At 39.9% G+C, this 23,204-nt stretch overlaps 4 protein-coding genes across 4 annotated transcripts in view; 1 reads left to right on the top strand and 3 right to left on the bottom strand.

Moving 5' to 3' along the window:
* acvr2ba (activin A receptor type 2Ba) overlaps window positions 1-1,860 on the bottom strand; it is a 15,920-nt gene extending 14,060 nt beyond the window's left edge. Inside the window, exon 1 of the mRNA XM_035670363.1 lies at window positions 1,412-1,860. Coding sequence (XP_035526256.1) covers window positions 1,412-1,463 — 52 coding nt within the window. The 5' untranslated portion in view covers window positions 1,464-1,860. The remainder of the gene's footprint in view (window positions 1-1,411) is intronic.
* Window positions 1,861-4,586: 2,726 nt separating this feature from the next.
* On the bottom strand, window positions 4,587-6,941 carry LOC118335082 (gamma-crystallin N-A-like). Its single transcript, XM_035671273.1, has 4 exons — window positions 6,921-6,941; window positions 6,446-6,694; window positions 5,836-5,981; window positions 4,587-4,817 (listed from the first exon to the last, which is right to left on the bottom strand). Exons 1-4 carry the CDS (start codon window positions 6,939-6,941, stop codon window positions 4,682-4,684), a joined length of 552 nt encoding a protein of 183 aa, XP_035527166.1. The 3' UTR covers window positions 4,587-4,681.
* A 1,305-nt stretch (window positions 6,942-8,246) lies between these two features.
* ly97.3 (lymphocyte antigen 97, tandem duplicate 3) lies at window positions 8,247-9,915 on the top strand. The gene is made up of 4 exons (XM_035671252.1): window positions 8,247-8,321; window positions 8,682-8,751; window positions 9,140-9,262; window positions 9,633-9,915. Exons 1-4 carry the CDS (start codon window positions 8,247-8,249, stop codon window positions 9,743-9,745), a joined length of 381 nt encoding a protein of 126 aa, XP_035527145.1. The 3' UTR covers window positions 9,746-9,915.
* Window positions 9,916-10,464: 549 nt separating this feature from the next.
* Window positions 10,465-17,795, bottom strand: rheb (Ras homolog, mTORC1 binding). Its single transcript, XM_035670507.1, has 8 exons — window positions 17,487-17,795; window positions 16,442-16,513; window positions 14,149-14,216; window positions 13,920-14,002; window positions 13,751-13,807; window positions 13,610-13,657; window positions 13,129-13,210; window positions 10,465-11,285 (listed from the first exon to the last, which is right to left on the bottom strand). The coding sequence occupies exons 1-8, from the start codon at window positions 17,536-17,538 to the stop codon at window positions 11,193-11,195; spliced, it is 555 nt and encodes a 184-aa protein (XP_035526400.1). The 5' UTR covers window positions 17,539-17,795; the 3' UTR covers window positions 10,465-11,192.
* Between the last annotated feature and the right edge of the window lie 5,409 nt (window positions 17,796-23,204).

The following is a 23,204-nucleotide window of genomic DNA, read 5'->3' as shown; positions in this document are numbered from 1 at the left end:
TGTTAGGAGTATGGATGTGTAATGTAGTGTGTGTGTGTGTGTGTGTGTGTGTGTGTGTGGACAGCTCCATTCTCCCACTGTGGCGGCAGAACAATTGGCAGGGACACGCTGTGCAGTGGGGCCTCCTCCTCATTATTGGCCCACTGCTCACTTGTGAGCCGTATCATTGTACTGCAAGACAATGGCTGCCAGGGGCCCCACCCGAAAAAAAACCCCCCCCCCCCCCCACACACACACACACACACACACACACAGAGCAGTGATGCTCAATGGTCCATTGAGCCGAGATGGCATTTCTGATATCTCTGGTCACATGATCCGGGAGGACTTTTACTACAAGATCATTCCCCAACCCCCTCCCCCTCCCTCTGTCACTTACCGAGGCTTACACCAACAACAACATGAATTCAGGAGAAGCAGCTTACTATTGCCTACACTCCGAGCCCTAATCTATAAACCATAAAGACATTAGCCACAGCGATATTTGGCACACAAGAGACAGCTGTGCCTCAATGAAATTTTTATTACAGTTCGAGGAAAAATCTAAAAACGTTTCGTGAAGTGTGTGTGTGTGTGTGTGTGTGTGTGCGGGGGGGGGATATTATTGTTCTCAAAGCAACTGTTTAGTCACAATATGGGGTCCCTAGCTAGGGGGGCACACAATAAAAACACCCCTCGTGTGAGTTGCAAAACAAAAAGAGCCAAACAAAAAGAAAAAAACAAGCCCCCATGTTCAATTTCACGTGGTACAAAAGTCAAAGAGCTATGTAACAGTAACCTCGATCGAGGGTAAGGACCCGACTTCAGACAAACAGCGGCTGTCCCTTCAAATCAAACAGCCACTGATTTCTGAAAATCCTCTCAGAGGAAAAAAGTGTGTGTTTTCAGAGGCTCTTGTTCGGGCTGTGACCACAAACAAGAGTGCAGACCCGAGATGTAGCCTATAAGGTTTCAGGATGTTGATGCAGCTGCTGCCTTCTATTCCTGCCACTGTTAAAGAAAGGCGACAGGGACGCAACAGTTTCACATTGGGATATATATATTTTTAGGGGAATTTCTCAACATGAAAGACGGCATTTAAATGTCCTTTAGCGTCATTTCAAAAAATGAAAAGTCGCAGCCATTGCTAGGATAATGCCCGTGTGTAAAATTGATGTGTTGGAAGGGGGGCAAACCGAGAAAAGGCGATTATGGCTAAGAACAGAATAAAATCCCCACAGCTGAACCGTAGTCCACTGCTAACAAAGTTTAATCAGCCAGCAAACATAAACTCGTTCGCGGGTCGACATTTCAAACGCAGATAATTTCCACAAACACACACAAATGTGTCTGCCTCGGGACGAAACGACTCAGGGAAGAAGAAGGAAAAAAAAAAACTGTTGCAAATTCCCCACCAACAATGGCAGCTTACCTGCGCATAAAGTTCCCAGAAGAAGTGAACAAGTCAGCCACGAAAAAGACATGTTCCGTTTGAAATACAGGACAGAGGTTTCCCCCACTTTCCGTCGCGAACATTAAAACTCAGGTTGTCCAAAACATCAGTCCAGGATCAAAACGACCACAGGCCTCCGGTCCCTCCGCAGCCTAACCACCACCACCACCACAGCGCGTGTCAATAGCCGCGGCGCTGCAACAATGTTGCGAGAAAAGATAGGAGCGATTAATTGACTGCCAGACTGTTAGTACATTAATAGGTGCGGCATTTCGCGTCGGAAGTGGATCCAGAAACCGAATGGGAAGCCGTTAAACCATCCGAGACGAAAACCCGGCGCTCTTTTTGAGGTTATTCACTTGAATAGAAGCACCGCTGCATCGGGAGGTCGGTCGGGGTTTACATGCATGTTACTGATCTGTGTCCAAAATGGCTTCTAAATGGGGAATGGGCTGCAAACAGGGAAACCCGGATGTGTAAACACAAAGAGGGGAATTCAGGCAGCCAGCGAGTGACCTTAGCACGACACCGTAGATACACGCCTGAAATGGCTTTATTTTCGCCTCGTATCGATATTTATCACGTTATTTTTTTTTTAATTATACAAAGCCTAATGGAAGGAATGTGAGGTGTTGGAGAAAGATGTGGGTTTTTTTCCACGTTAGTATTTGTCCCGGTTCCAGCTGATACAACACTTGCACTTTCTGTGGTCAGAGTTGGTATTTTATAGTCCACTTTTCGGCTCTTATCATTTAGCCCGGGGTTTAAATGAGGTTTTCGGATAATGCACACTGTTTTTTTGAACTATTTATTTATTTATTTATCTATTTAATAGTGAACTATTTATAGCTTCTCTAATAAAATAAAAAAAAAACGTGTTATAGAAATAATGTGCTGCAGTATTTTAATTAAAAAAATGCCGATACAAAGTCTAGGTTCTACGCATTCTATTTTCATTTTATTTAGATCACATCAATACAGTTAACCCTCATTTACAAGTTCAAAATCTAAATTAGCTCGTATATTACTTAAGTAAAATAGTATAGCATTCTGCTCGTTTCAATGTGCTAAATGTCTCTTACAGCCTCACAAATAGAATAATAAATTCAGTTGGTTTTTGAGTATCTGAATGATATTTTATGCATAAGTGGGAGTGCTAAAAATAGCTGACCTTATTTAGAGTAAGAGGATACAATAAATGCTATTTAAAATGTATTCGTTCTAATTACTCATTTCGCCACCAGACAGTGTTAAATATAAAACATATCTCACACTGCAAAACTAAAATAGAGCCCAACCATAGCTCATAATTAATCATTTTTATTATTATCACAAAACAGGAAGCATATGATCTTCCAAAACATAATGTTCTTTTAAATACTACTTCTGCTGATACTTCCTAAAGAATCTGTCACATAACATTTTTTTAAAAAGGATGTTTTTGTGTCAAGGGATAGGTCAACCTACCCACTCATCAAGTCTCCCAGACGACAGACAATCCCTTTTAGAAGTATTTCTTTCAAAAGAGTTAAGGTTTGAGTCATTTTCCTCAGACTAATTGGGTATGCTTCTCCTTTGTAATTCCCCCCACTTAAGAAGAAATGCATACCTCCATTAGACCACGTAATCAAGGCTTACTTATGGCATAAAGTAGATAGTTTATAATAAAAAATATCATGGCACATAGTTTGCATTGTAGCATTTAATACAAGCTCTTTCAAAACAGACGTCCTTTGTGTAGAATAATAAATCCCATCATCAGAGAAAATCAGCAATGACATTGTTAAAATGCCATTAAGCAGTGCTCACCGGTCCCTCTCTCTTTCTCGTCTTTGACATCCAGACTAATGGCATGTTGGTGACACCCAGCCAATTCAAGCAGTAAATGGCTTAGGAATAAGGTTAGCCATAGGTAATCGCCCTCAAACTAGTGCCGTTGAGTGTAACTCAAGACAAAGCATTTCCTCATTAAGCTATCCTATATTGACCCTGTAACTCAATAGAGGCCATGAGCGAAACCTTGTAAAGATACGTGATCTGTTGTCATGACAGTTGGAAGAGAAAGCACATAAGTGCTCATTAAAGGTCCAAGAGCCACAGCCATGGTGTGACATTCCTTGAGGAATAAGAGCATGTGGGGAAATGATGCAGTGGTGCATAATTAAAAAAAAAACAACCATAAAATAATGAGGTAATTGTGTTATAAAAGGCTGTTAAATACAACGTATACCCGTCTGTCACTACACTGCATTGTAATAATCATACATACATAATGCATACATGTTGTGTGCATAATATGATGAAAAACTGAATATAAGCTTGAAATTAGGAGGATAAACTCTTAATGGATGAGATTACTTAATACATTATTCATAATACTTGTTTCCATTCTTTGCATTCAATAGAGAAAAAATAAATCCAGATATTTTTTTCTGTGTTGGTGTCATTGTTGTTCAAAGTCCCCACTGTGATCACTTTGCAAACCCCAAGGTGAGCGTCACGACTTCACAGTAAAATAGATAAATGACACTAGATGGTAGCAGAGCTCCCCAGGGCAGGTGCAGCTTCAACCTGTGCAATATCTCTCTTTCACTCTTGATTTATACACTGTATATGTAGGGAGGACACACAGTTTCTATTGTTCACTACTGACTGCCTAACACTCACTTGTATGAGGGAATGTGTTTACTAAAAGGCTGGCTGACTCCTTTCTTCTGTCTTTGACAGTTTAAATATGAGCACATTGTTTTGTATTGTATCAGGCTGCATTTTTGTTTTTACTACTAAAGTAATTCATTCTCTCCTAGATAAATAAAATGTCCACCTATCTATTAATCTGTGCTCAGTGCTATCCACAGCGTCTCATGTAACTTGGTAATGGATCCATTAGTGTGAGGAAAGGCACAACACTTATAGGTATTGGAGTTATGGCATATAATAGAAAGCAATTACCTAAATCATAGCCTGAGGCCATTTCTACAATGATTGGTAAGTTTCATACTGAGTGCACATAAAGGGAGAAAAAATGGAAATAAGATTGAAGATATTGTAGGTTCACTACTTTATTTCAGCCTTTGAATAATTCAGTACAAAAATAAAACAACAAGCAAAGTCAAACATTTTCTTCATCCTTTATTATTTTACAGCCCCACAGAGTCAGCGGGAGATTACTTGACAGTGTGGTGTGTTTTTCCTCGGTTGATGATCTCGTCCCTGCGGTCGTATTGCCAGTGACGGAGATGCGATGGTTTAGAAATAGTTCGCCACTCTGCGAACAGACTGGATGTTGGGGTTCTCTGCGTCCCACTCCATGTGGGTGCAGTAGCTTCCTCTCTCCACGATGTACATGCGTCCACGGTAGTTAGGCTCCTCATACAGCACCCAGCTGTTTGGGCAAAATGAATTAACAGCTTAATAATTGCAAATATGCTATATACAGTGTGAATCAGGGGATGGACGGTGAAGTTTGTGACATATGTCTGCCAATAATCTGTCTGACTTGGTTTATATACTGTCTGAAATTAAGGTTTAAAGGGTGCAATCAAAATATAATAACATTTTCTTACTTACCTCTTAACATTTAACTGTTAAGTGCAGTTAAGTTCCAAAGTTCTGAGATATCCACCTCTAAGAAACATTTATGTATTTTATGTCCTCAATAAAGGGTTGAGAGTGGAGAGATGACAGGAAATACGAGGAAATGGAGGGAAAATGGGTTCATGGTGAGTGCATTAAACACCTTGGCCACCAGGGCACCCCATCTCTGAGATTTCTCAGAGCACTCCAACACAATGCAGGTGAAATGAATGTTCCCTAGTTATTCAGTATGATGCACAGACCTTGCTGTGTACGTAGTCCACTGTATCTACTCTCTACCTATTGGAAGAGCTGTTGACACGGTGTTAAGTGACCTATTCACAGACATTGTTTCTGGAAAGATCTGTTCATTTTTTAAGATAAATCTATCTATTATACATGTCCATCTTATTGTGCTGATATTATATAATATAAACATTACTGCTGGATTTCTATGTTCAGACCTAGACGGAAAAAAAAAACCAACAACTAAACAAACAAGTGAAAACTACAAGTGAAGAGTGAGAATTATTCTGTTTCTGTGGGGCTTTTTTGTGAGAGGCGGGTAATTCTGGCCAGGGACATTTGTTGCATGTCCTGTCCTCGTCTCTCTCCCCATGTTTCCTGTCCTGTCTACAGTCTCCATAGGCTAAAGTTAAATACAATAAATTAATAAATCTTTAAAAAAATAATAAAAAATTGGGGGAACTGACCCTTTTGAGTTATCATTGCCTCCATCAATGAAGTACAATTTACTAAAATATTCTCATGCACTCCAACCAGGTTAAATCTAACACTAACTATCCCTCTGCTGCAGAGATACGTACGCTCCATCTCCATAAACCCTGATGGAGTTGATGCAGTTCTTGGTCAGGCCTCGTGCCTGCAGGAAAGGACAGTCATCGCACATCTCCACACACTGGCCACTGAAGTTGTCTCCCTCGAACAGCTCCATCCTGTAGTGCTCTCCATGCTGGGGAGAATAATGACATGGCCTCTTGCTGAGTCATAGCAACAATGTTCGCCTTCACCTCACACTGCGACTGACTGTGGCCTCCTCCTTTATGTGGCGAGGACTGCATTGAGTGAGCAAGCACTTATACAAACACACCTATAGAAATCTAAAGGTTAGGCGTACATGTGGAGGATGATATGTATAGCTTGCAGTCTGTTGCTTAAGTGCTTTACATGCGTGGCTTTTCTTTCAGCTGATGGCGCCAATATGTGATGTGAAAACCTGCAAGTTGCCAATATGCCTCTGTGCTGCAGGATTAATTCCTGTTTTATTTTTAAGTTATTTAAATCGTTCAGACTTTGATTTATTTGAAAAACAGATGAGGCCACACATATGCCAGTCTGCCAGCTTTTTTTAACAACCAAATATTTTTCTGTCCCTGGGGTCTCACACAAACACACACACACACACATCACTCCTACCATCCTGATTGGCCTGCAGGAGCCCATGTGATCATTATGGGCATTCCAGCGCTGGAATTCAGGGTACTCTCCGTGCTCCAGAATGTACTGTTGGCCCTTGAAGTCTGGATGGTCAAAGCAGATGAAGGCCCCGCTCTCCACACGGACAGAGTTGACCCTGTTCATGAAGCCGCGGTCCTGGAAGTTGTCGCAGTCGCCGCAGATCTCCAGCTTCCTCCCAGTGAAGCATTTTCCCTCATAGAACACGATCTGTTTTTAGTGAACATTAAGAATTTCTTCTTTTTTTTTCTCCTCACAGATACGGAAAATGTTTTGTACATAGAAAGATGCGCCATTCAACCCCTGTCAAAGTCATATCTGAGGTTTTGACCAGTAATATACATTATTTGTGTTTAACATTTGTTTGTGACACACATGCACACATTTGGGAAGGTTCTACTGTGGCTGCATCACACTCCCTTGTCGTGGTACTCACCTTTCCTGAGTACTGAGACATTTTCCACTGTTTGCTGTTCCAAACTAGTCACACAGTATAAGAGTGGAAAAATTTGGACACTCAGATATATATGGCCAACAGAGAGAGCGGTGGTATCGCGAGGCTGAGGCAACAAAAGCACAACAATGGGGGGTTTAGACATTTTGCCTCATGGACAGTTTCCCTTACATGTGCCAGTGCTGATATTGGAGTTTGGCTCTGGGGGGCGAAACAATAGAGGGAGAGATTTTGCTTTGATTGGGCTTTAGGAGTGATGTTGCACTGAGCCAGGGGTTGCAGTGTAATATTTGGGTTGTGTCCAGGTAAGGAGGAAAACAAACAGAGAGGGAAAGTTAAAGCAGAGGTGAAAGGACATGAATGACCCAGTGCAAACAAGGAATCAGTCTTCAGACAGGCTGGGCAAGTGACTGGGAACATATAGAAACAATGAGGTGTGGCCCCATGCCATTTTCAAAGCCTTATTTAACTAGGTCTGAGTTTTGATTGTGTCAGGGTGAGCAGAACAGCCCAGATGTCATACTCCAAAGCAGATTTCCCTCCAGCTTTTCCTTTCAGATCCCTCTCTGTTGTTGTTTATCAGTTGCTGATCCCGAGAGCATCCCTGGATCTATTTAGACCTTGACCCATGAAAATTCAGGAGAAAACTCTCAGTTGCAATATCAAAGATGGCCAGTTTTAAGGTTTAGGTGAGCGGAGCAGGATACAAAACAGATAAAGGCTGTTTTTCACAAACTGTATGACTTCATCCCCCCATCTCTCTTTCTCCACAGTAGAAAACATAACATAAAACCTTTCCTAACATCTGCACCCAAAACATATATTGGTCTTTTGTGCAGCATTTCTGTTGAATTGTACTGTGAATAACAGCTGCTGAGGGTGCCAGTCTTTCAATCTCTTCCATATTTTTATATTAAGTGGTAGTTCAAGTCAATTCAGAGTTCTCATATGTTGGTTAAAGCTCAACCAAAGTTATTAAACCTCATATGGGTCAGACATTATCCTTCCTGATAAAGCAAATATACTGTACCTTTGACTAATATCCTCTTGTCCTCTTAAGGTACAAATCCAACTAATAGAAATCTTTATTTGAGTCTGTGACAAATGCATACATGAATATTTGCAGTCTCATAAATTATATACAGAAGTGGACAAAGGGTGGGCAGCTCTTGCATAATGCAGGAACTTGAGCATTGGGAAACTGTGACCCCTGAACACTGTGTACCCAGGGTGAGCGAGGTGCTAAGCATATAGACTTAACACAAATACACCATTAATGGGACGTTACCATGACAGGACAAAGTATGAATGGGTATAAAAAGAGGGACAGTCGATGAGTACCTCACAGTCATTGGCAGAAGCCAACGCAGACAAGTCAGCAAGGTATGTAAACATAAAATAACGCCTTTATTTTCTTCTAATGTTTGAGTTATATCTTATTTTGTGTATTTAACCTAATTTCCTCCTAAAAAAGTGTATGTTTAATAACAATATAAAATTGATATTAGCATTACATTATGTTTTCAAATGTCAGTAGCACTGTGCATTGGTGTGCATGCATGCTAAAACACATGTTTTTGCTCAGAATTTGTATCATTCAGACTACATATTTAAAATCTCTATAAATCATGAGATAAGTATCTCTAAAAAAAACACTGTTCAATGGTAGACATGCATGTAATCCTGAGTACTGGAAGTATTGTACATACTGTATTATCAAACCTGTGCTTTATCCTCTCATAGGCTGCAGTAGTGAACAGAACAATGAAGTTGTTGGTCTTGGCTTTGACCGTCGCCCTGCTGTTTACAGCTGGTGAGTCTGTCACTGATTCTCCACTGAATAAACAAAACCTCTGCTGCTGTGCAACAGGGCGACTGCTGTCTCTGTTAGTCTCTTCTGTACAGGAACACAGTCTCAGCAGACCTGTCAGAAACACAAAGGCATTCTTTTTATTATGCAACAGATTGTAGGGATACATAACTAAGAAATTAAGGTAATTATGCAAAAAGCCATTGACTTACCTCCTACGCGGCTTCATGCACATCTTTAACTATTTACTAAACCAAACCCAACTAATCATTTGCAAATATGTATTGTTCCTGGATAGATTCTTACAGAAAACACACCCGCCATATAATAACAGAATTCAAGAAAAACAATGACTGACTTTTTTTTTTTTGCTGTTCTGTTTGCTTTTCAGGTGAAGCCCTGAACTGCCACCGTTGTGTGTCCAAACAGGCTGGAGGGAGCTGTGAGCCCACTGTAGAGACCTGTAAACCGGAGAAGGATGGCTGTGCTGCTGCCAAATTCCTCAGAGCACCATGTGAGTTTCTCAACATAGTCTAATCGTTAGCAAATAAACAATGGTAGTAAAAGAACAATTTTTAAAAAAGTATTAACTTTGCTGTGAATCGAAGCCAAGTACACCAAAGAACATTTGCAAGCACACCGTGGCACCAGAATTAGAGGGCTTCAGTGGTGATGTAAGAGAGAGAAAACTCCTTAAGACTTCTTGTGGTTAAATAGGATCAGTCAAGATAACACACAGTAGAAAATCAACTGCATGTCAAATCCTTGAAACTGTTTGCCAAGTCATGTAAATATGTCAGAACACATTGTCTCTGCCACAGTGTGGTAGTAAAGGGCGTGTTTGTTGATAAAAGCCAACCTTTTCCATTTCTTTACTTTTATAGATGGCCAGTACCAGAAATGCATGGCTCTGTCGGACTGTGAAATGCTCAAGATGAATGCCTTCATCAATATGAAGTGCTGTAGTGATGACATGTGCAACACTTTTGACAATTAAATGTAAAAGTCTAAGAAAATTACAATGTAATATGAACATCAAGGCACTTAAACCCAATGACTCCTGCAGGCTGCTCCCACGTGTGAATACGTGTATGAATTTAAAGCAGCTTTTCTAAAAAACAAAATTTGCTCTGTCAATCACTTCCCATAAAAAAATAAAATGGTTTCACAAAGATCAAATGCTTGCTCTCATTCTTATGTCTGGAAATCTATAGTTTTCTTGACAGCCAAAATGTCAAAAAACTAACCAAGGTCGAGGGTCCAAATCCATAGTCTGGTTAATAATCCTACAAAATATTAGGAATCATTGGATTCATGTTTAGAAAAGAGTTAACCTTATCCATGCTTTATTTTCAGCAGGTTGGGTTATTGTTATGCTCTTTTCTCAAACATCCTCAAAAAGGTGCAACTTTCATCTCATTCAATACACTGCTGCTAATAAGGACAAGAAGAAAAAAAACAGGTATAATTTGCTTTAATTTTCAGGAGAGAGTGGATGTGGTTTGATCCGATTTGACTGACAGTAAGCAAACTAGCTACCACCAGATTCATATCCTAATTGGTGAAATTCAGAAATTTGTAGTGTGAAATAACCAAAGCTGTTAAGCAGAAAATTGTGTTTGCCATCCATATATAAATCAGTTTGAAGACTGTTTAAAAGGTGCTAAATAAACAAAGTTGCCCTGCCTCTCCAAAGTAATTCACACTCAAAGCAGGGCGCTTTACATAACCACTTTTTGCTTTAATGATTACAATCAAAAACATTTGTACAACATTTTCAACATTAGAAAATGGATGCAGATTTTTTGGCTGACAGTAACCGCTATGAAAACAAACTGAGGAACAGAGAAGTGGGTACTGCGTGGAGATGAAGTAGAAAAAGAGCTGTATATTTGGAGGGACCAAACAGCTGGTGATGTATCAGAAGAAACTTTCATGTTAATTTATCCATTTTCAGAGCGTATGTATGACAGACATGACATTTCTCTAATCCCGTTATTTAAACAGAGAAGGGCTCTAAGCCTATATGGGAGCTGCATAATGAGAAGCTAAGATGCATCGAGCCACTATCATCTCTGGCCTTAGTTACGGTTGTCGTCATTGTCGAGCACAGGAAAACATTTTTTCTGATACACCCAAATGATGTTCTGTGTTTTGCATTAGTGCCGAGCACAGACATAAAGGAAGGGTGGATCATGGGAAATATAAGACAAGGGAACCACAACTTACCCTTTTTTTTAATCAGACACACAAAGAAAAATGAGGATGACAAAGGGGAATAGGAAATACTGATAAATAACAGTGGAATCAGAGCCATAAATAGACAGTATTGGATATTTAGGACCCTGGAGGGGTGGAGTCAGCTGAGGTGGAGGAGAACTGGCAGCTAGCCTTCAAGTAACGGGATATCCCAGTGCAGTGTCCTGTGTGTTGATTGGGCGGCTCTACATCATGGAGCAGGACGTTTTTCCTGGCTGCACGCCGCCGTCCATCTTCTCTGCCTCCAGGATCATCCTCCGGAAAACCTCCACGGCCGTCTGAGAGAGAGAGAACGAGACACACACACACACACACACACACACATAGGATGCTGTCACATGTCTCAGTCACACCACTTTGAATTTTCTAGCAGCACACACAACATCCAGTGGAGCCTCACTGGCTTCAGGCACAACAGAGGTTGCGTTGTTTTTGTTTGCTAACTGAATTTGAAGCAGATGAACAAACTACCTGAATATGAGACTGAGCTATGGTGGAAAACACACCCACCAGAAAATGGAAAGAGGGTTTCAAGAATTGATTACTGTTGCTTGTGTTCTTTACTTTTAGCTCATGTTGGCCAAGCTTTACCCTCTTCCTGAATGGAAATGAAAGAATAGTGTATAGAACATGCTGTGGTAAACTTTTAAACAACTGTTAAACATGCATTTAGTTTTTTGGCCACAAGGGGGCGGCAAAGTTGATATACCAATTGTGTTAGCAGACAGTGGCTTATTTACACATTCCAAAAGCATTCATTTGGAGTCATGCTTGACGAATGTTAAGTCCAATATCACTCTCTTTTAGTTGTGGTTAGCTGTTCACCAACTTCTGAGGTAACTATATGGTTTTTTTCGCTGGTTTACCAACTAATCACTAACTGGGTCAGAGGACAGTTTCATGCTGTGCAGCTAGGTTGTGTACAGTGGGATTGTATTGCCTTGCTGGAAACGCTGATGAGAGCGTAGAGACCGAACCAAAAAGGAAGTTGCGGGTTGTTGAACTAAAACAATGAGATGAAAGACACTAAAAGGCTCCGTAGAGCTGAGGGGAACTGAAGAGTCGGGTAATAGTCCTCTGTGGGTTCATCACTGTGACGCAACCCTTTTACAATACACAAGGTAATTTGATCCACTATAGAAATACTGATTAGAACAGCTTTAAATTCAAATACCCTCATATTTCAGTCCTGTTGCTTTACCGCTGGTTACTGGCAGCAATGTAGTTCGAATAATTAAGTTTCTCTTGAAATGACACATGTACCCATAAAGGGCCCAGCAAGATATGGGCCAGAAAAGAGCATCTATTTACAGAAAAACAAACCATTTTCTTTAATATATATGTGAGTATGCTGTTAGAATCCATAAATGGAGCCTGATATAGTGAAAATCTTAAGGAGGCACTCCAGTGCTTTATTACAGCACTTCCATAAACCTGGTGGATCCTACACTTCCCATAATGTGAACTTGATATCATCTTTCTTAGACCCCCCCTTATAAACACCCACGTCTTTCAAACTCCATGCCCCCATAGCTTCTCTAGTACAAATTGGTACTCTGCAAGCCCAAATGATGACAATTATGATGACATCGTCAGGGTTATTTTTGTATTTCTTTTGGAAAGAGCCACAGAAGATGTTATTCAACTGCCCACAGGCTCTTCCCCATGATGAACAAACCCATTTTGATCTGTAAAAGCAGTGGAGTTCCCCTTTAATGATTCTAAACTTAAATGGTACTGAGCCCTTGTCAGAATAATTACACCAAACTTTGGTGATAATTATATTTTGTGGGGGATTTTTTCTTTATTAGACAGAACAGTCAAGAGAGAAGGGGGGAGAGAGAGGGGATGACATGCAGTAAAGGGCCTCAGGCCGGACTCAAACCTGTGGCACTGCAGGAAGGACTATGACGCGCTCTACCAAGTGAGCTACCGGGGGCGCCTGACCTTTGTGACAATTTAATCATCAAATTCACGCGAACAGCTATTTATTACAGCCGGGTAATAGCAGGTTAAAAATGTAGTTTTAATAGTTTCATTTGTTAACAGATAGATAAAAAGGACAAACAACATAGACAATACTTGCTCCTGAACAAGATCTCTGCAGCCTCGGCTCTTTACCTGGTTCTCTTTAGCTGAGGACTCCATGAAGGCAGCGTTCCAGGATTCAGCTAATGCTTTTCCTTCTTCACAACTGATTACTCTAAAGAAAAAACACACACACAGGGACAGCAGGGCAGTCAGTCAGTTAGATTAGTTAGAGTTCAATTAATAAGAAACCTGCTCTTATATACTCTTCCATTTGTAATGTATTTTTGCATGGACACACAAACAAGCATAGGTGAGTATAACTAGACTTGCTTGGTAAAAATGGCTCCCCCCTTCTTTTGGGTCATCTGAACCAGATATTAACATCTGCTCTGTATTTCTGTTTGTGTGTCACATGTTGGGCATGTTTAATTTGCAATTATGCCGCAGAGAGCCCACAAAATTATGAAAAAAATTATACAGAAATAATGACTAAAACTGGCAAATGCTATTCCCCATGCATATGTATATGTATGTGACCTAATATACAATTTAGGTGTGTGCTAGGACATACCGCTCCATATGTAGGTCGTTCTTGTTTCCGACCAGCATAATTGGTACTCTGCACGAGAGGGAAAAGTCAACAGCACACTGTCATTTGTGTGATATATTACATACGTCTTGGAATGCCTTGGATAGCAAAAGAAGTACTTACTGAACTTTTCCCACCATGTCCAATAGTTTTTCATGGATAACTTGTACAACTTCAAAGCTGGAAGAAATGAGGGCAAAGTTCCTACTTCAGCATTCAGGAACTGTACGCAGCTTGACGCATTATACAGAACTTGAGAGATATTTGTTTGCCTTTAAAAAGGGGGTATTACCTTTTATTAGATGTGACTGAATAGACCAGAATGTAACCGTTGATATCTATGGAGTAGGTCTGTGGGAAGATAGAGTACTCATCCTGTAGAAACAGAAATTGTGAGGAAATTAGTATGCAAAGTTCCAGGTTTAGATTAGAAAGAATGAAACACTGCACCAAACTATGAAAGAAAGTAACACTATCATAACAATACATAGTCACATGAAACTCAATAACCCGAGTCATACCTGTCCTGCTGTGTCTACCAGCTGAAGATGGTACTCTTGTCCATTTATTGTGATCATTTTAGTAAATGCTACAGTTAAAAGAGAAGACAAATTAGTATTTGACCAATAGAAGTTGCAAATTAAACATTTTAATCAGGGCTGAAATATTTTCAAAATTGCAATATGGATATGGTATTCAAATCACAGAAGCTGTAATTTTTTGATAAAGGTAAAATGTGTAACAAAACTGCATTATATCTAAGTACTATAGTGCTGCAGAGATGCCCTGGGCTAAAAATCTTGTTATCCAGATGTAAGGAAAACATGTTTGTTTCGTACAGACCACAACAAATGTCACATCATCATGATTTCAATAGGTTTTTTTTTACTGTGAAAATGAAAATTGTGATGCAAAAATGATCATTCCCACTAGCTGTGAATCATATTGCAATCCTTATATCTGTCACTATGAATGCAATATGATTTTTTTTTACCATATCAAGCAGCCCTAGTTTTAATCGATGGATAGCAAGAAAGTTCCTCTTAAAATAACACAGGCAAATACAGACAATACCACATCACAGTATATCTCCACTATATAGTACTATAAAGCCGACCGTACTGTATCTTCATTAGAGTGCAGATCACGAGACACACAAGACACAACCCAGTTATGGATCAATTTTGGTACCACTGAGTTCATTCAGTACAGAAATGTCAATATCTGCCTGGAGATGGGTCATATTATCTACAGCGGGACGAGGCATCGCACAGCCTGCAGCATCTCGCTGATAACGCTGACACTTCACTTTATGTTAACCACCAAGAGATTATTTATAGATACAGACCACACACTCGAGAAACGCAGGGTGATATGTGAGCGAACATGTCGGGAAAAAGAGAAAAGGCCTACAGGGAAAGTTTAGACTCAAATCTCTGGAGTGTCTGGGAATATGTGTGTTTAGGAGGTTGATAAATTACTGTAAGTTCTCGCCTTCGGCAAAATGTCCTGTTTAAGTACCTTTCAAGTAAGGTTCCCTTTCTAAGCCAGAGATGTTGAAATTCTGACCAAACACAACACCAACTGATTTCTCGAAAGTTCCTCAAAAGAAAGTTTTCTTCTTTCTGGTTGAAAGTGTGGCAACTGGTGAAATCAGCTGGTGTAGTGTTTGGACACAATTTGCTTTAGGGAGGAACATTGCACCCCGCTGGGTGGCTTCAGTGTTATCATTCTTCTCCCCCCCCCCCCCCGTGAAATCAGTTATAGAGTTATCAGATGCCACAATTCAGATGTCTACGATTGATGGATAAATGCGTTAGAAAGACCAAAAAAAAAGAAAAGAGGTATAATGAAACATTTTAAAAAAATATTATTTTCGATCCATCCATTAAGATCAATGTGAATACATGTGAAAGATAAGCTAATATAACATATCGAATTGAGGATGATCAATTAGTCAATCAACTGAAAATCAGCAAATCTTTTGATTATTAAAGCAATTCTCTAGTTCCAGCTTCTCAAATGTAAGGATTTGCTGCTTTTCTCTGTTTTATACTATTGTAAATTGAGTTTTCGTCATACAAAATAAAAATATGATGACGTCACCAAGGACTATGGAAAATGTGATGGATAATTATTGCTATTTTCTGACATTTTATAGACCAAACAATTAGATTAATTGACAATGAAAACAATCATTAGTTGCAGTCATATAGTATAATTTGCCTGAAAATGATGTACAACCACCTGTTATCATACTCAGGTCACGTGACAACAACCTAACCATCGTTATGGCACATGAGCGGCTCCATCCACTGAGGGGGGGACCGCAGGGTGTAGCTGAAAGCTTTGGAAACACCAAATAAGGGACCCTTGAGGTCTAAGGATAGAAGGTGTCGTATGTTGTTGAAATTGTAAAACCCTCTGGATTTCAGGTTCTATAAATAAAACTGACTAGACATGACTTTGTGTAATTAAGAGCCTGAAAACCCAACATGTGCTTACACAGGAATAACTGATCACACACACAGGAGAAAACACTGAGCAGAGCAGGTAAAGTGTCAAAGGATAATACAGCCTATACATCACATACATGCACAACAAAGAGATGTAATGCACACTCAGGGTTTCCCACAGTGTTGCACAGCAGAGGTGGGCCACCTTGCCCGAAGACCACCTCTGCAAAGGTCATACAATAAAGAGCAGAGGTGCAATTAAATGAACCAAAGGCTATTATATGTATTGTGGCTTTCCACCTCCACTACAACAGTTTCCTGTAGGAAACCCCTGCGTATGGAAGTGTAACAGACTTACTGTTTTCTATTGTTGGATCATAGGAGTCAACAAACTGGCCTTCCACAAACTGAATTGTCAAGGAAGACTTTCCTGCAACATACAAAGGAATATTGTTAACAGTGAGCCTTTACATGCTAGGAAATCACTGGAAATGTGGGAACAAATAGTCAAAAGCTTAAAAACAATGGCAAAATATGGGTTTGCAGTCCTTCATAACTAGTGTTCATCGATCATGTATGTGGCTCAGGAGTATATTGATGAAGATGATACAAATTATGATACAAAGGCTTAGAGACTTATAACCAGATCCAAATGATAAATAAATAATATAGAATTCCTACAATCACTGTCGGAAAAATAAAATGACCTACTAAAGCCCACAGATGACACAATGCAAAACACTATAGTAATACTGAAGAGGTTTACTATATCAGCTCACTATATAGTCAACCATGGACACTATACAAGTCTCTATGGGGATATTACGGGGGTTTTCGTTGGTGCTGGTATGCTGGCTCGGGCCTCCAGTCGCGCTTATCTGTGTGTGCCATCTTGCCATCCTGAACATCCTCTCACCGCATACAACGTGCGCTTCTTTGGTTTCATATAGGATCAAATAAACTGCACAGTAATGCGTCAAATCCAGCGCTCCTTCAGGGCCTCCCCACGGAGAGCAAGGCACTGTCTTAAAACCGGGGGGGGGGGGTAGGTCACTGATAGGAAACACTACATCAATTAGACCAGTTAGCGTGAAAAAAAAAATATAATTATATATATATATATATACCTTGAACACATCATGGGAGGCCTCATGTGTTACAGCCCCCACCCCACCCCACCCCTACGAGGCCACGTCTCACCTGGTGGCGCTCTGAGATGGAGCGTGTCAGATCCCACTCCCTATAATTTAAGTCTATTATAGGAGGCGTACACCGCTCTTATAATGGATTTAAATTGACCCGAAAGGCCGCGGAAATTTAGCCCCTGCGTCGCATCCGAGGCCCTAAAGATATCATCCCCACCCCAGCACCTCGATCCCTGCGTCCGTCCGCTCGGAACTCACCTACGGATCTGTACCCGAGGATGGCGATTTTTCGTGATTTGGGCTGCGGCATATCTCGTTCTGGTTATCGCATCTAGTCCTCGGGGTCTACCGCAACCTCCAACAGGAATGGCATCCAAAATTCAAGAGGCGCAGAGATTCGACATACAGCCTTCAAGATGCACAGATGCAGGAATCCCTCTCCTTTGCTTCTGTTTGCTGGGGATTTCTCCGTCCACGGATTGGAAATAAAATGTTATTTCAGGTCACATAAGAAAAGCATGGAGTATCTACTGATCTACAATAACTGCGTCACTCCCCTTTGCGATGTAATGAATTAGTAATTACTGCTCCGTCCTAATTGGCTACGCGCGGGACGAAGGAGGGCGTTCGTGCCTGTTGTAAAACGCTGATTGGATGAGACGGGTGTTCGTCAAGCGACTGTGCCCGCTTTCTGGAATATGATTGGCTGCTTCGCGCATTATGACGTGCTGGGTGGTCGGGTGCAATGTCATTCATATCTGTAGGGTCAGGGAGCAGGGAGGCTGTCCTGGATGCTCCGACAGTGATGTGCTTTTCTTTTTACACAGACACACTGTAGTGAACCTGTAATGGCCTCTAGAAATACACAGTATGCTAAAGGAAATATTATTCTACATGCTGTTTTTTATAGTGCTTATATAGGAGTCCAGTATAAAATAACCCTGAAAGAGTCTATAATAAGATCACTATACATTCATTATTTGCCAACGACACGTAATTATGGGCCATAGAAATGTTACATAACCATTAGAAGGACAAATTATGAGTGTGAACTTACTGTGTAGTACAACTACTCTTAATAATCATCAAATTACAAGCAGTGGTGGAAGAAGTAGCATGCTCAGATCTTTTACTTACGTAAAAGATGCAATACAGTACAACAGTATTGAAATACTCTCTTGCAAGTAAAAGTGCTGAATAACCATCAATTACATATTTTACTTATTATACTCATAATAAGTAAAAGTCTTTTAGTGTTTTGCAGAATGGCCCATTTCAGAATAATGTATATTAGGCTATATTACTAGATTATAATTATTGATGCACTAATTCATCAGTTTAATATTACAGCTGGTAAAGCTAGGGCTAATTTCAATTGATAATTCATGAAGTAAAGTAAAAAATTATTTCCTCTGAATTGTAGTGGAGTAAAACTATAAAGTAGCAGAAAATGGAAATACTCAAGTACAAGTACCTCAGTATTGTATTTATGTACAGTAATTGTGTATATGTACTTAGTTACTTTCCCAGACTGATTACAGGAGAGTGCATAAGGGATTTAATACCATATAAAGTCTATACTAACAGTGGTGTAGAGTAAAGTACATTTACTTAAATACTGTATTTAAGTACAATTTTGAGGTACTCGTATTGTCATTTTCTGGTACTTGTATTTCACAACATTTCAGAGGGAAACATCCTACTTCACCTTACTTCACTGCGTTTATTAGAGTTACTTGCAAATTAAGATACAACACATAATAATAAACAGAATAACCTACCAACTATATTTAAAATCACAATTATTTGTATTTTACTTGACTATTTCAATTTTAGGAAACTTTATACTTCTACTCCACAACATTTCAGATCCTAATATTGTACTACTACATTTGTCTGACAGCTTCAGTACTTCCTGTCCAGTATCTCTAAGTGTCTCATAAACTGAAGGATTAAGTGTTCCTTTATGGGTTGAGAAAATTCTGCAATTCTGCTGCTTCTCAAGCTAGATAAACTATTTAAAAGCTCTCCTGGATTAGCTGGAAAATACATTGTCACGAAGCTGAAAACAGGGTTGTTCTCACAGGACAACGCTACAAACATATTATGATTTTATGTATTGCTGTAGATTAAACTATACTAAACGTATATAAAGTAACTAAAATGAGTGCAACCATACACATCTACAGCATTAAAATTCAACATACACATTAATAAAGTTGTTGACCATTGTTGATGATAATCCAAAAACATCATATGACAGTAAAACACAGACACAAGGACCATATTTGTGTACTTTTACTTTTCATAAAAAATGTTGCTGATGATATGTACATACTTGACTTTTGAATAGAGGACTTGTAGTGGAATAAAGGATCTGAATTTGTGATACGGTCTTTATTTAATTTATCAAATTTTTTATTCAAACAGGTAGTCTTATTGAGATTGGGATCTCTTTTTAAAGAGAGACCTGTGTACAAAAAATAAACATATACAGTTTAAGTCTACAGATGCACTCACGTTATATTTTTCACCATTAAGAAAATTGCAGTTGTACAAACCTTTTTTTAATGTTCTATTGAAATATGAGAATATGTATCTCATTTAATTTGCATGCATCATAGTATTTGAACCCAAGTTTTCCAAGTTCAATGTGGACAAGTTATACAGCTAATGTTAAAATGCCCTGTGACTTGAAACTGGGCTGAATTTTTTTTTATTGACAATGTAAATACGGTATTTGGAGTAAATATCTTTGTCTTTTTTTACAACCAAAAAATTTAATTGTAATAAAGTAATTTAAAACATAACAAAATCCGGGCACTGTGACAAAGGCACTGAAACAGCATTTAAACCATGAAGTATGAAGAGGCATAAATCATAACTGTATAAAATGAAACATTCTGGAAATTTCACTTACTTTTTATAGGCTACTCAAACATTTCTTCAGGAGTAGGGTTGTAATGGGGCAAATTAGACTTATGACCTTAATACTTCCAAGTCATGGCTACAGCAAGAAAAATGACTAAAACTGTGCTATGAGTACCCCAGACAATGAAGTATTAACACAATAATGTTAGAGCTTAAGGTACAATAAGGGCTCTATGATCAGAGACACAGTACACAAATAAACCGATATTACAGGAATTTTACCAGATTTGAATAAACAGGTTGGTCTACAGTAGAAAAACTCACTGTAAAAAAACCTTTCTCATAGATGTCCAGTAGATGTCCCCATAACACCACTTATATCTCACACAGGAGCCACTTACAGTACCAGTACCACCACTGTAAGTGTTCAAATAACTATTATATATTCCCATGGAAACATCATCTTCTAATTACTGTTTATTTCCATCTCGTGTTTTTTGGTTCACTGAAACACTGTACGTCAACAACCTCACACATAAATCTGAATGCACACATCCCTCATTATCTGAGCTGATAGCGAATTCCATTATAGACGTTAAAATACCCACGTCTTAATATAACGTGGCCTTAAACCAAACCACAGGCATGCAACAATACCATAGGAACTCAGGCCACAATTAGTGGGTAAAGCCCATAGGCAGACACTGGAATTCAAGGCAGGCATAGGCAGACACTGGAATTCAAGGCAGGCGTGGCGAAGGTGGTGAGATGATGAGGGTCCTCTTTGCTTTTAAACTCTAATGTTTCTTATGTGTGTGTCACTGAGTTTGCTTGTCAGAGGTCTTAAAAGTGCTGAAATTTTAGTGATTTTTCATGCGGCTTAAATGCCAGTTTAGAGAGTTTTGGAGCAAAACTCTTGAAATAATTATACACTTACTCAAAAATAGCCCATAGACCCAAGGGTGTGCAGTTTTTCTCACCCTGTGACCAATGAAATCCCCTGTTTCCCCATCACGTCCTGGGCCATTACCACTTAATCACAGAACTGCCCAACTCCCCGTCAGTAAGACCCAACTGTTTTGCCTCTACACACACTTCTCAGCACTAGAGACAAGAAATCACTGGTGTCAGCAATAGGCGATTTGTTCTGCATGACATTGGGTGTCAAAAAAAAAAAAAAAACTGACATGGCTGAAGGTGCCTGCAATCACTGGATACACACATGCACACCAATACACATACACATGAACGCTGTCACTTTCTCTGCCTCCTTCAATCTCTCTTGCACGCACACAAACACACACACCCACACACACTCAGGAAATTATGATGACCAAGAATAGGTCACACTGGTAATACAGCCATGTTCTAGCCAGGGATTACAGTGTGCTGACATAGGCCAACAATAAAAACCCCCATGCAAGAACAACAGGTGTCTGACAAGATTGTTTCACTTTAATAAAAGGCTTACACAAGCCTCAGAGAAATAATACATTAAGCTCTTTTAGACATGTTGGCCTTTTATTGCTTCATCCCTTGTGATTGGAAAATGTCTTTTTTTCACCCCAACAATTAATCTCACAGAATCTCGCGTGCAATGAGAGGGAGATGTGATTAAGGTGGTGGCGTTCAGTGGGATTGTTAATGTCCTTAGATCGATATTCTTGTCACGAACCATGTTGCAGGTTAAAAAATTCACTTTAGATTTCCAGGCTCCAATTTCTTTAGCTGTGCGAGTTAGTGGACATGCAGCTGGAGCTTGTGTTTCTGAACCCTGGGTGTGTGGCACCCACGCCAGCCTCTTTCAACTCACTGTGAAAGCACCCCTGGCTCTGTTAGTATGCCAGCCTGAGCGCCAGCGGAGCGAGTCAGCCACATCCTCCAGCTGGGTCTGTGCCACCAACGGGCACCTGGACCCACTCACAAACCTCATGAAACGGAATGCATATTTAACTCAGAGGAATGTATTTGTGTGGCATCTTTCACCAGTGAGTTTGTATGTCTTGCATGATGCCCCGGAGAACAACCGTTGCACCTTTATTTCTTTAGACTTTTATCTACCTATTGGATGCAACGCAGCCTTTTTTAACTGGCGAATTCACAGCTGTTGGATTGTGTCCAGACTCACAGAGGCCTGAAAGACAGCCATCGTTATCCAACTCTCACAAGGTGTCATTGTAGGGATCCAATGATTACCATATCAGCACCACATGAAACATTTATGGCTTACTGGCAGTGATGGCCTGGCAAGAATCCTAATTTCCAGAACAGAGATTGTCAGATGCTATTGTTTCAAGGTCTGGTGACATGAACAGAAACTGTACTGTCACTTGTGGTCAAAAAAAAAAAAAACTTTCTCCACCAAACAAACCACCAAAGTCTAGTTTAAGTAGGCAACCCACTTGCTGCACTCCATTGTACATTATTGAACAGCCAGTACTCCTTCCCTGCCTTTGCTCTGCTGCCCTGCTCATTTGCTAATCCTGTGATGCAAACTCTTGCCTCTACCATGACCACTAATGTTATGTAGCATTTATTAAGCAACTCAACTGTATAATCTGATCATAGAGTTTTGGGATTAGCCTGATAATCAGACTGTTACTGAAAAGATCTGAGATGTGAGCAGAAATTCAGTGATCTGGAATCAGGTGCCAAGTCAGTCCCAGACTCCATTTGCTGTCACATATGCAGCCATACGGCGCAATTCAAGCCACAAACTGAATGTCCTTTCTGTGTTGTCTGGACTTTGGGAATCCCTGCTTCGCTTCACCAACAAAACAACAAAAATGTTTTTTGCTTGTGCTAACATGCATATTGTGAGTCAGTGTCTTAGGTCTGTTCTGTCTGTGTGTGAGTGCTTGGCAGTATAAATTAGCTTTTAGGCTAGCTATGCCAATCTGCTCGTAGGCGATGTCTTGGCTGTGAATGTCCGCTCTTTTAGTATTGACATTGCTGTCAGTTAGTTTCTTGAATTGGCTCATTTCTCCTCTGTATGTTGTTTGGTATGTACATCATGGTGCTTCCCTGCTGCTGATTAGTGTGGTGAAATGTGAACACTAATGTCATGTTTTAGTATTATGAGTGTGTAGCAGGTCGCGCTACAGA

This window comes from Morone saxatilis, unplaced genomic scaffold (assembly GCF_004916995.1).
Source record: "Morone saxatilis isolate NCDOM2014 unplaced genomic scaffold, NCSU_SB_2.0 Contig23, whole genome shotgun sequence".
Lineage (NCBI taxonomy): Eukaryota > Metazoa > Chordata > Actinopteri > Moronidae > Morone > Morone saxatilis.
Note: the sequence above shows the minus strand (reverse complement) of the source record. Positions and strands in the feature narration are given on the sequence as shown.

What these genes read in the sequence shown, in the direction of transcription:
- LOC118335082 (XM_035671273.1), bottom strand. Translation starts at nt 6,941, where the DNA reads ATGTCTCAGTACTCAGGAAAG. An exon ending in TGTCTCAGTACTCAGGAAAG is followed by an intron (nt 6,695 to 6,920) that starts GTGAGTACCACG and finishes CACTAAAAACAG; the next exon opens with ATCGTGTTCTATGAGGGAAA. An exon ending in CCTGCAGGCCAATCAGGATG is followed by an intron (nt 5,982 to 6,445) that starts GTAGGAGTGATG and finishes TATTCTCCCCAG; the next exon opens with CATGGAGAGCACTACAGGAT.
- ly97.3 (XM_035671252.1), top strand. Translation starts at nt 8,247, where the DNA reads ATGGGTATAAAAAGAGGGACAGTCGATGAGTACCTCACAGTCATTGGC. An exon ending in AACGCAGACAAGTCAGCAAG is followed by an intron (nt 8,322 to 8,681) that starts GTATGTAAACAT and finishes ATCCTCTCATAG; the next exon opens with GCTGCAGTAGTGAACAGAAC. An exon ending in CAAATTCCTCAGAGCACCAT is followed by an intron (nt 9,263 to 9,632) that starts GTGAGTTTCTCA and finishes TTACTTTTATAG; the next exon opens with ATGGCCAGTACCAGAAATGC.
- rheb (XM_035670507.1), bottom strand. Translation starts at nt 17,538, where the DNA reads ATGCCGCAGCCCAAATCACGAAAAATCGCCATCCTCGGGTACAGATCC. An exon ending in TCAGTCACATCTAATAAAAG is followed by an intron (nt 13,808 to 13,919) that starts GTAATACCCCCT and finishes CATTTCTTCCAG; the next exon opens with CTTTGAAGTTGTACAAGTTA. An exon ending in AACGACCTACATATGGAGCG is followed by an intron (nt 13,211 to 13,609) that starts GTATGTCCTAGC and finishes TTTTTTCTTTAG; the next exon opens with AGTAATCAGTTGTGAAGAAG.